Source organism: Callorhinus ursinus, unplaced genomic scaffold (genome assembly GCF_003265705.2).
Source record: "Callorhinus ursinus isolate GAN/ISIS: 27379988/994484 unplaced genomic scaffold, GSC_fseal_2.0 scaffold2, whole genome shotgun sequence".
Lineage (NCBI taxonomy): Eukaryota > Metazoa > Chordata > Mammalia > Carnivora > Otariidae > Callorhinus > Callorhinus ursinus.
This window is the reverse complement of record NW_027397064.1, coordinates 63717808-63730698: the sequence shown is the minus strand read 5'-3', so window position 1 is coordinate 63730698 and position 12891 is coordinate 63717808. Positions and strand designations below refer to the sequence as shown.

The 12891-nt window shown below is 36.8% G+C and overlaps 1 protein-coding gene across 9 annotated transcripts in view; it reads right to left on the bottom strand.

Moving 5' to 3' along the window:
* Window positions 1-4765: 4765 nt before the first annotated feature.
* Window positions 4766-12891, bottom strand: part of LOC112809530 (sodium channel protein type 1 subunit alpha) — a 143924-nt gene continuing 135798 nt past the window's right edge. For all 9 annotated transcript variants that reach the window (XM_073882996.1, XM_073883002.1, XM_073882998.1 and 6 more), the window contains 3 exons: window positions 11788-11892; window positions 9981-10251; window positions 4766-7835 (listed from right to left, as the gene is read on the bottom strand). In XM_073882996.1, coding sequence (XP_073739097.1) covers window positions 6658-7835; window positions 9981-10251; window positions 11788-11892 — 1554 coding nt within the window. In that variant the 3' untranslated portion in view covers window positions 4766-6657. The remainder of the gene's footprint in view (window positions 7836-9980; window positions 10252-11787; window positions 11893-12891) is intronic.

Here is a 12891-nt window from a genome sequence, read left to right as displayed (position 1 = left end):
TACAACCCTGAGATCAAGAGTCACATACTCTACCAACTGAGCCAGCCAGGTGCCCTCAAGAAGATTATTCACAGCCAAGTTTTCTCACCGGCATGACAGGGACCTGTATTTCATTTAATTTTAGCCAAGAGTGAAGGTGGTGAGTACAGAACCCTGATTTCAGAAGGTAAATTTTTAAAGGAATGAGATAATGGAACAGTGCATAAAGATGCATCAGAGTTGAGCAAATTTAGTTTTCGAGATTGGAAGAACCAGTTTTGAAAGTGCAAACCCTGACAGAAAGGATCAATCAAAAAGAGAGAATAAAGGTATGAGAGAAGGTAAAGAGCTTATGGAGCAAGTTATCATAGTGTGTGAAAATGAGTGGGGAGAAATCTCTATGGACAGATAAAGGAAGGGAAAAGAGACAGGGAGAGAAGCAAGGAGAAAGGAAGGAAAGCAAAGACAAGGAGCAAAGAAGGGAATGGAAGGAAAGAAAGGAAAAGGAATGGGAAGGGAAGGGAAGGGGAGGGAAGGAAGACATTTTTCACTGGAGAGGAAAGAATTTGAGGAAGTTCATGACAATGTCCTCGTGTTTCTTGGTAAGAGGCAGAGCTCTCCGCAAGTAGGAGTGTTCTGAGGGGATGATAAAGCACTTGAACAACACTGAGTATGCATTTGGCACTGCAGATTATTCAGCTGTGATGGTAAGCATTTCTTGGTGATGCAACTTCTCCAGCAACACTCGACTGCCTGGAATATTTTCCTCCTCCAGTGCCAGTTCATTGATAACCTCAAAGAATATTCCCATGTGCCAGGAAGAGCAGTACTATCAGCTGTACCTGATTGAAGCAATAATATTTTTGTTTATAAATATTTTAATAAATTTGTGGTGATCAAGAAACATTTCTTTTTTCATAATAATATGAAATTCCAGTGCACACATGATAGAATATGCAATTACAGAACATATTTGCTGTCTTTAATACAGTTTCTATAGTTCTAAGGTCACTTTTTGGTACACACATATACAAATTTATGAGATCAAGTAGTATTTGTCTACCCCAATGGTTCCTAGACTTTTGAATTCATGTCCCAATAAAATACAAATGAGAGGACAAACACAAAGTCACCAATTTTTATTTTTTATTTTTTTAAAATATTTATTTATTCATGAGAGACAGAGAGAGAGAGAGAGAGAGAGAGAGAGAGAGAGGCAGAGGGAGAAGCAGGCTCCCCGCTGAGCAGGGAGCCCGATGCAGAACTCGATCCCAGGACGCTGGGCTCATGACCTGAGCCGAAGGCAGACGCTTAACCATCTGAGCCACCCAGGCGCCCAAAGTCACCAATTTTTAATGTGGCCAAATAAAATATTAAAACAAATAACCCACTATTGTTTATTCTCACTGTAATTTCTTTTTTTTTAAAGTTTTTTTTGTTTATTTGTTTATTTGAGAGAGAAAGAGAGAGAGAGAGTGCTCAAGTGTGAGCAGGCAGGGGGAGGGGCAGAGGGAGAGCGAGAGAGAGAATCTCAAGCAGATTCTGTGCCCAGCACAGAGACCAGACACAGGGCTCAATCCCACAACCTGAGATCATGACCTGAGCCGAAACCAAGAGTTGGGTGCTCAACCGACTGAGCCACCCAGGTTCATCCTTAATTTCTAAAAAAAAACCACTTTAACATAAAAATGATTTTCATCTTTGAAAATAATATAAAAGACACATTTTTACAATGGCATTCTTTAAATTGAATGCATTAAGCTTTATAAATATTTATGACATTATTCTTAATTTTCTGGCTTAACTCTAGGCATATGAAAACCTTGTCGTGGGGGTGCTGGTCTGTGGAACTGTGTTTGGACTATTAGTTTATACCTACAATGTCTTGTCCCAGCTCAGACAGTCAATAAGCTGCTTTCTTTTATGATATAGATAAAATCACCAGAGTTTAGATCATAAAGTTCCAATTTAGGTTTATCTGGTTTCAAATACGGATGTCTTAACCACTAGGTCACATATTTCTTTTCAAGTCTTCTTTTTTTGACAATATAAGGATTATCATAAAGGGCAAGAAATGTAATCATTTAAGTGATTTTAGAAAGATGACTTCCAGAAAAAAAGAATTGTAGTTCAAATACAATATTCTTTGAAGTAATTAGAGATAGGATTTCTAATTTTGAGGGTAGAAATGATCAATTCTAGGACAAAAAAATCAAGTGATAGAGTGAACACACATACATACACACTTCAGTAACTTAACAGGAACAAAAAATTCCTCCATTCCCCAAAGATATACCACATTTATTTCTATATCTACCTATATATTAAATATACACATATACACATAATTCATTTTCCTTTGAACATATCTTCTTTTGAGAGTGAGTTGCAGACATCATCCCATTTACGCCTAAATACTTTAGTGTGCATTTTCCAAGAAGGACATTACTTACAGTTATGTAATAGCTGCCTTAGACTTAATAAAATGAGAAAGATCAATGTTCATATATTAATTAATCAACAGTCCATATTCAAACTTAGTTTTCCCAACAATATCCATAATCGATGTTATTTTCCCAGTCTAGTATCCAGTACAGAATCACGGATTGTGTTTAGTTCTCAGGCAGTTCCTGACCTTTCTTTGTTTTTCATGACTAACATTTTGAAGAATTCAATTCAGTTGTTTTTCAGAATGTCCTCAATTTGATTTTCCTTATAGTTAAATTCCTTATTTCTAGATAGTGTGATGTATCTTTTTCAGTGTAGTTGGCCCTATAATTGATGATATCTTTGAAGGTAGTATCTTCTGGGTTTCTCCACTATAAACTCTTCTTAAAATTTTTTAATTAATGAAAAAGAGATACTTTGAGACAGTGTAATTTTCCTATTCCCCATCAAACTTTCATTCATGAGTTTAGTGTTCATTATTCTTGCATGAGTCAGTTGTCATTATCGCGGTTGCCAAATGGTGATTTTCTAACTCCAGTATTTCTCTTACACTCGTTAGTTAACTTTCACCTGTAAGAAAGAGATTTTTACTTCTTTCCATTTATTTATATCAGTATACACTTGTAGATTCTTATTTTATTCAATGGGTTATAATCTACTACTATCGTTATTTATTTTGATTCTCAAATTCCCCTGGGTTTGGCCAGTGGGAACCCCCCTTCAAGCTAGTGTCTTTGTCCCACTGATGCGACTCATTATTCCTTGAGCCTTATATTACTTTCTGGCACAACAAATATTGTGCAAAATAATACCAAAAGGAATAGGGTAATTTATGATTATGTTTCACCAGCTCTTTTTGTATTTTGAAAAATACCAGTAAGTGTGGTGCGGATATGGAGTATTAAAAAAAAAAAATCTGTAGAGATTCTCCTATAATCCTTATTTGCGTTGTTGGAAAATTTTTCAGCCACTAATAAATCAGAATTAATTGTCGTGATATCATGAAGGGACGAGTAAGTGTAGGAGGACAGGAGAAGCACTGTGCATGACTGCTCCTTTGTCCGTCAGGGCCGTGTCCCCGCTTCTAGTCACAACAGAGATTGTACTACCCTGATGACAAGTGAAGGCTTCTCTTTCCTCCTACATTTAGATAAGTTTTTTAGACTGTCAATCTTACCATTGGGACTGCTCTGGTAACATTTCTATGATATCTACGAATAGAATTCTTTGCTTGGCTTTACTGTAGTCCCCCAGTTCCAGTTCCTTTATCTACTTTTATCTACCATAGCCAGTTAGATTGAGTCTCCAAGCAGACCTAAAGCAAATCTTTGCCGTTTGTCCCATTTAGGAAGCTATGTAATTACTGTGTCTTCCGGACAGGTGACAGATGAAACAGAGAATGTTTTCATGAAGGGACCATTTGAAAGGGTGTCAGCAAGATAGGGGGAAAGCTGCCAGGAATAGGGAAGTCCAGCCCCAGGTCTAAGGGAACAAGTAGGGGAGTGATGACCACACCCCAGAGTAGCTTTTGTTGTAGAATGGGATTGTCTGACCCAAAGTACATATGTTGATGGGTGCACCACTGCCAACTGAGGGCAACTCAGCAAAGAAGGATCTGGGGAATAAACACCCAAGTTCACTCTCTCCCACTGGTGCTTTCTTTGCTGGTGCTTCCCAGTTGGGAGCCAGAGGGTAAAGGAGCCCAATGATGTAATGCACAAAATCACCCTCCCACAGAGCAGGATGGAGAAGCATGGAGAGTGGTTCTAGAGGAGCAAACAAAATATTCACAAGGCAACTTTTAATTTTGTAAATATAGATTTAAGGGCTTATTTTTGTTCCTCAAAGGGCCATCCACCATTGCTCTAGCTCCCATACTTCTTTTCCACATAGAGCCACCAGCTTATGCTCTGGTATTGGTTCCTTCTAGCAGAGCGCATACCCTACTGCTCGTAGACCCTGGGAGGTCATTCCTCCCAGTCCCGTTTCTACCCCAGGTTTTCTTACTGTCAGCTCAGGTAGACCTGTTTGTGTGTATATTTCCCTTTCTCCCCTAATTTGTAGAATAAAATGCCTTCATCTTCTCATAAAATGCTTTTAACAAAAAGTAACTGGGCAAACAATAAAATAAAAAAATGTAATCTTTATTAGTTTTGCACATTTTTAATGTTGGTTAGCATCATTTAGGGTAATAGTAGCATTTTCCAGCATGCAGTTCACAAATACAGTTTATCTAAGTAATTTTAAGAAAAAAAGGAGCCTATGGTTTGCTTCTGTAAGAAATGCAGAATGTCCTGATGTAATTGTCTCTGTAAGTTCACTACTCTCTGTTCTTGTGGGAAAAAAAAAATTGCAAAACCCGCATTATATTTAGAGCAATCTAGAGCAGCATGACTCCTAAGCAATGAAAACATGAACAGAAGTTAGAACGAAAAGGACAAAAATGAAAAAAAAAAAAAAGCATTACCTTCAATCAGTTTGTGCAGGCACTCCCAAAAATGTAAATAAAATTTTATACCCTTTTCCAATTGCAGAGCATAATTTGGACGTGACTTGTGAACATATTTTGCCCCTTAAAATTATGAAATAAGCTAGAATTAGCAAATGTAATAAAAAAGCAGAAATCTACAACTACCCAGTCTTGTTTTTCTTTTCTTATTTAGCAAATGTCTTCCATGAAAAAGTACTATGGACAGAAAGTAAGAAAAGTGATTGTGATATCAACCCGAAGATAATTTCCTCTTTATATTTATGTACATAATGCTGAAAAAGAAAATAAAATGACTTTGTACAGTATTTATATTTGCTTATAAAATTCTAAACACATTTTTTAACAGGTTAACCAGTGTTTGTTGTTGTTTTAAACATGTCTGTACAGTCTGCTTATACACCATATGTTATTCACTTAAAATTTAGAAATAACCAAAAAGCTGTTAAAGTGCTGCAAACTATTGCTTAATGACTTAAAGAAATGAGATCTGTTGAACAATTTCCTTGACTTTACCACTGACATATGGTTTCTCATAAATGAGATTCTGAGCAGTGGGAGAAAGCAGATACAGCCGCATGGTAATATAAACATGCACTGATAGCGTCCAGACTATCTATAATGGTACAGAATACATTATATTACCTGTGTAAAGCTTGCACTCTACAGTTCTTGTGGTACATATTTGATGCAATAAATACTGTGCTTAGGTCATTATTTGTTTGCCCAAACGTGCACCACAGGGTAAAATGACTATTTACATAATAAATAGCATTTCAGTAACATATACAGTTGTCAACCTTGCTGAGCTGAAGATGGCTAACCAAAGTGCAGGATTAAGCAGAAATTTATAAAGGGTTCTTTTGGTCAGTCTTCAGGGGAGAAGCAATGCTCATTTCTCAGTTTTGTTTTGTTTTGTTTTTAAATACAATAAACAGAAACACAACATTTATGACTCCAGACAGTTGAAGGAAGTTTGCACCTGCTAAGATTTAATGGCCTACCCCCCAGAAATGATCTACTTGGTCTGGGGGCTGGATTTGACAAAACAAGATCAGCAAAGCACCTCCAATTATCACCCAATTACTCCTCCCAGAAACATGGATGGAATTTAAGAACTCATTGTTTTCCTTGTGACTTGTTTTTTCATGCATGATCTCTAAGTGCAGCATGCCCTCATGCATACCACACCTTTGTGCAGATGGGAGGCCTCGTGATTGCTCTAACCCCCCGTGGCTTACCTATTGAAGAGGCCCTTTGTCTATTTCACAACAGAAACCCCGTTTACAAAAATATTCACATATAATAAACAACATATGGATTAAAAAAAAGATGAATCCCCTAACAGATTTTGTAAAAATGTGACAAATGTGGCAGTTGAAATGCAAAGAGTGGATACAATTACTACACTAAAGTGTTTCATGTTAAATAACCCCCAAATTATAGGTTTGCACCCCTTTGAACTGGTCCCTACAGTCTGAGTAGCCATTTTGTCTCTTATCTTCAGCAGTGTCAGCTGGTAGTGAGAACAGTAACCTCCTGTTGAGGTCGTCTTCCCTTTACACAGAGTTACAGTTTTCTGACAAGGGGCCACTGTCTTATTGTAGGCACGGACCTTAAGTAGATTTGTGTAAAAACAGTCAGTTTGGCATAGACCTCCCAAAGGAGTCCTGTTGACAAAAATGCATCACCTTCAGAGGCTGTAAACAATTTGTCACCCAATTATTCTTATTTATTTTCATTTATTTCCCTTTGGCTTTTTCATCTTTGCCTTCTTGCTCATGTTTTTCCACGATTGGCTTTGTTACCCGATCATAGGAAGGTGGACAAGCTGCTGTGGACATGGTCAGGTCAGTTTTTTCTGTAATCGAGTTTTCGTTTATTCTGTCAATTATTAGGTCTTCTTTTACAAGAAGATTAGCCCCACCTTTGATTTTATTTTTATTATACGTAAATGAAGCTTGTTTTACAGTTCGCTTTAGAAGGTGGCGCCTGTAAGCACGCTGAATAATCACGGCAGACACCTCCTCTTGTTTCCGTTTTAAAGTCGTAGTTATTGGCTGATAAGAGACCTTTGATGGATTGGAAGCCATGAATCGCTCTTCCATCTGTATTCGGAGAGCATCCATCTCTCCACTCTCTCCCAGGACCCGCTTTGTAAAAGCAAATAAGATGTCAAGACAGTGGATTCGGTCACCACTGACCATAGGTAAATCCATGGCAATGAGCTGGAGTTTGTTCGGTTGTGGCAAATTGAGGGGGGGTTCGAGAGCAGCGGCAAACTGAGATAGTTTTTCAAATTCCATAAACTGTGTGGCATCAGGATCAAACTTCTCCCAAACCTCGTAGAACATCTCAAAGTCATCCTCACTTAGGGGCTCTGCACTTTCCTCGGTAGCAACACTGAAGTTCTCCAGGATGACAGCGATGTACATGTTCACCACAACCAGAAATGATATGATGATGTAACTGACAAAAAAGAAAATCCCCACAGAGGGGTTTCCACAGTCTCCCTTAACTGAGCTTCCAGGGTTAACTTTATTAGGATCACAATCAGGTGGCTTACTGTTGAGAATAGGTGCTAGCAATCCGTCCCAGCCAGCAGAGGTGGTGATTTGGAACAGGCAGATCATGCTGTTGCCGAAGGTCTCAAAGTTGAACATGTCATCAATTCCAACCTCCCTCTTGACATAGGCAAAGTTGGACATTCCAAAGATGGCGTAGATGAACATGACCAGGAAGAGCAGGAGGCCGATGTTAAACAAGGCAGGAAGGGACATCATCAGAGCAAAGAGCAGCGTGCGGATTCCCTTGGCCCCTTTGATCAGACGCAAGATTCGACCAATCCTGGCGAGCCGGATCACTCGGAACAGGGTAGGGGACACAAAGTATTTTTCTATCAGCTCAGCCAGAAACATGCCTATGGATAAAAAATGAGAATATCAACCATTGAAGAAGATATGCATTAAAATAATAATTACAGTTCTGTTAAGTCTCCAAGGTAAAGTTTAGAGCCTGAAATTCAGTTACATAATCTTAAATTTGACATGCATATAATATATATAACTGTATATAATATATATTATAAATAAACCTTAATTTTGAAATTCCATATTAAACTCAACTCGATATTTGTTATAGACTAAATTGTGTCCCTTCTTCCTCACTGCCCCTCCCAATTCATATGTTTTAACATATGAATTATTTAACATATGAATTATATGAATTTAAGCCCTAACTCTCCAATGCCTGGTATTTGGAGATAGGGTTTTGAGGAGATAATTAGGTTTAGATGAGGTCATGAGGATGGGGCTTTCATGACAGGATTAGTTCCCTTATGAGAAGAAACACTGGAGAACTTTCTCTCTCCCTGCCATATGAGGACATAGCGAGAAGATAGCCATCTACCAGCCAGGAGGAGAGCTCGCACCATAAACCCACCATGCTGGCAGCTTGATCTTAGACTTCTAGCCTCTAGAACTGTGAGAAAATAAATTTCTGTTGTTTAAGCCATCCAGTCTGTGGTAATATGTTATGGCTCTCCAAGCTCAGACAATATCCAATAACAATTTTACAATACTTTTTGTCTTTGAGGGATGTCTAAAGACTATCTTTAGCTTATACAAAATTCCAAGACTAAATCTAAAATAAATAAGTTAAAAATTATGAAGTCCATCTGAACAGCAGTGGCCAAGGTTATAAGTACACACTTATATGAATACAATTTTTTTTCTGAAGTTTCCTATTGAATCCTTATCCATCTAAAAGTATCTGCAATTTTTAATGCTATTTTCATCTCTCTATGAACTTGATACTTGCCTAAATTTCCACTATAATATATATATATGTATTATACACACACACACACACGCACACACACACACACACACACACACACTCTGGTACATATCTAAAAGGATCCAAGCTGAAGCTCTTACTGGTCTCCTGTATCTAATGTTAGTCTCTCAGCCAGTTTCTTTTAAGCCTTTTTCTCCAATTGCCTTTTAAATAATGAAATAACGATTGAACTGAAGAGGAGTTCAGGAAACCAAGTGCTTTCAAGTTACACGGTCTCATTCTATAAAGAGTAAGTTAGTCTAAGTATGTGTGGGTGTGTGAGAGAGGGAGAGAAAGAGGAAGATGGAGTAAGAGAGAGAAGAGAGGTGAATACAACCTTAGTACCCTTTCCACAACTGATTACACCATAGATTGTTGTGGAAATCAAAGGCTACCTGCAACATATGGGTTAGATATAAGACCAACTTCTTCAGAGGGGGTAATGGAATGAAAATCTACCCAACAGAGGTGCCCCATATTGAATGGTAAAGTGTTGGCCCAATCATATTATCTGGTTTAGGGAAGAATGAATACTTCATCACTTCCCTGGAGCTAGAGTTGTATCTTTAATGAGATGAGCTGTTGCTCATGTGATGTGTTGTACATTCCTGACTTTGAAGTGTGTAACTGATAAAATGATGTCCTATACCACCTCACATCCCCTTGTGCATCATTGCTATAACCCTATTTCAAAGTTACCTAGAAAATCTCTACCTGATACCCTTAAAGAAACTACCATCTGTATTTGCTAACATTTTGTTCTTATCTTTATTTTCTTTCACTCCATGCCTTTCTTTATCTTGCCACCAGCTTCCACTCCTATCTATATCCTGAGGGCTCTACGTCTGTATATCCAATGTAGTGTCTCTCTTGAGTACCAGACTAAATTTCTAGTTCTCTTCTCAACAGAGCATTTAGATGTTTTACAAATTACTCAATCTCGACATGTCACAAATATTTTTATCTTAGTTAATAACACATTCCTAATTCAAATGAATGGGAATTTACCATTAGATTCAGCATAATCTAAAATGGTTAGATTAGGATACAATTCTGTACAGACAGTAGGATCCTCATTTTGTAAGAAAAATAAACACACCTGGATGAAATACATAAAAAATTTCAGAGGAGTTATTTCTGAGTGGTGGCATGACCTCTAATTTAAACTTGAATGTTCCAACTTTTACTTTTCTTAAACAGAACTTAAGAGATTTTAAATACTTCTTACCCACAATGGAGAGAATGACAACCACAAAATCAAAAATATTCCAGCCTATGGTAAAATAATAATGGCGGAGGGAGATGAGCTTCAGCACACACTCTCCAGTGAACAACACAATAAACACCAGGTTGATGCGTGACAAAATGCTGGTCACATATTCACTCTGGTCATCTGTTTCTACCATCATTGTGACCATGTTGAGACAGATAAGAATCATGATGCTTATGTCAAAAACTTGTCTGGTTACAAAGTCAAAGACCATTCCTTGAAATTTGTTCTGTAGGGAAACAGAAATGCTTTTAGCAACAGAGGAGTTTTCCTGTACATAAGAGCATCTGCATAAGCACTTTCGGCATTGATTAACTTTCTAATATCATACACAGTAACCACTGACCCTGAATTTTGTAAAAGATGGCTTACACATTAATTTTTAAAACTTAGCTATTGAAATTTCTATTTACCAATATGTATTCCACAAAATAACAATCCTTGTCAAAAGGGGATTTCTGATAAGAAACATTGCATACTATACACTTCACTCAGAGGCACAAAATGCATATTAACATATTAAGATTATGAGAAATTAAGAAACCTGCTTAATTTTGTTTTACCAGAATATCTCATGATCAGTTGGACCATGCAGCCATTTCAAAACATAGTATCTATTAACATTCCATCTGTCTTATTCTCAAAGAATTGTTAAGGGGAGCTTGGAATTTCAAGAACACATCTATAACATGATGCATTTAAAGCCTATGGTATGGCAATATTGATGTTCTTTCACCAAACAGTCCTTGCTGCTTGACATGGAATGCTGAGCCTACACAGGAATAATCAGACCAGAATGACATTCCTTATTCTTTGTTGTCAAAAATTAATGTCTCTGTCAATGATCTGTGGCTCTGCTCCCCATTTCTGCCACTTTTAGTCCCTGCAAGCCATTGTCTGGCTCATTTTCCAAGGCCGCCCAGGAACTTTGGATATCTTCTAGCTTACATTTTCCTACACATAGTTCACCATTTCTACTTCCAGTGTTAAGACTTACCAGAGAACAGTATGTATTTCTCATCATTTTCCAAGAAGGCAAATTTCGGCTAGCACAGTATGAATATTCACTACTATTTTGTTCCCTAATGTACCCCAGGAATTATTTTAACTTCACAGATCATCATCACAAAAATCAATACAGTGTGGGATAAGCCTTCTCCATTTCACTGAGTTGTTTGGTTGGCTCATCACGGAAACTTGAGATTTGTTATTTATCATCATGAATTTTATTTATTGACCCTGACTTCTGAAGACATTAGTAACTTCTAACTTTACAGCCATATATACAAACAGTAGATACTAGAATTCTTTTGTTCTCCACTCAGTACCTCTAATGGAAAATAAAATGGAAGTAAGATGTTATTTCACTCAGCACTTTGTCAGTTTGTTAATCTAGCAGAAAATAGCATGTATTTTAACCCCATCCAAGGTTTACTCCTCTCTTTAAGATTACTTGGCAACTACTCTTGAATTATATGATCAACATTTTCTTGTGCATATCACCTACTTATGGGTCTTTGCCATTTAGTTTGGATTCTAGTTGTGTAATTAGAAATCCCCTGAAAATAGGGTGCATTTTTCTGTTTCTTGTTGTTTTTGGTGGTCTCTCTCTTTTTAAAAATTTTTTACCATTACCATAAAAGGTATTAATTAATGAAGCTCTAATCTTTGCTGCTGGAAGTGTTAGTTGCTATCTCTTCTGTGAGAAAACCCATGCGATTTTTGTTTTTGTTTATTTTTTCCCATATCATTTGGTATTTCTTACTCCTGGTCGAGGTATAGGCTTTTGTGGCTTTTTCGATCCTAATTTTTTCATTGCATTATAGTATTTCTTCTGTTCTTCTGTCATAAAGATGTCTTGGCCTCCAAAGTATAGAAAAGAAAAATAAAAAACTGGTTAAAACTGTGTCCTTTAGCACATGATTTTTCAATGTTAAACTTAAAACAGGAAAGGGACAGTTAAAAAAGGAAATGGATAACATAATTATGCTTAGAATTTTGGATTTGAAAAATAAGAAATCTACTTTTTAGGTACTACAATATTATTTAATTCTCTAATTATCTAAAATTGACTTTATTATTTTCATTATTTTATGGCAGAAAAAAACCCAGAAACTGAGAGGCTAAGTATTTTCCCCAACACCATATACTCAGTGAGTGGTAAAATTTGATTCACTGAGAAATGAAATGCTCAGTTTCTAACGCTATACATACTGCTTTTCAGAAGTTAAAGACAATGATTTTCTTACTCCAATGTAGCAGTACATTATAGTATGGATATTGCAAGATGGGTTAAAGTTACTCATAAGAAGCCACTTTCACTCTGCCAAGAATTGGAACAAATGGATAAAAAGGAAATGGGCTAAGTTGGTAGAAGAGTTGGGGATACATCAGAGATCATTAGTATGGCAAGGATGTGGTAGGCCGGGAGGTACAGAGGATTGCAACTCAGGCTAATAAGTGAAATAAAAGCCTGACATTGACCATAGAATATTAATAACAATAAAAGGGGATGGGGACAGGAATGTTCTATAAGCATCTCATACAACAGAAGCAGTCATAATAAGAAAATATACTGAATAAATAAGATGAAGGAACAGTAAGCAAAGGAAGAAATAAAAATGGCAAAAATCACTCAAAAATATGTTTAAACCTACTAGCAATAAAAGACATAAAAATTAAAATTAAAAACAAATTTTCATTTATCAAATATGAAGTATTAAAAAATAGAATGTTTGATGCCTGTGAAGCTGCAGTGACCTGGGCACATCTGTACGGATGTTATTATGAGTATGATTATGAGTATGATCAGGTATATTATTTGGGGGAAGCAAAATACTTCAGAAATTAGTCAAGAAAATAATTAAAG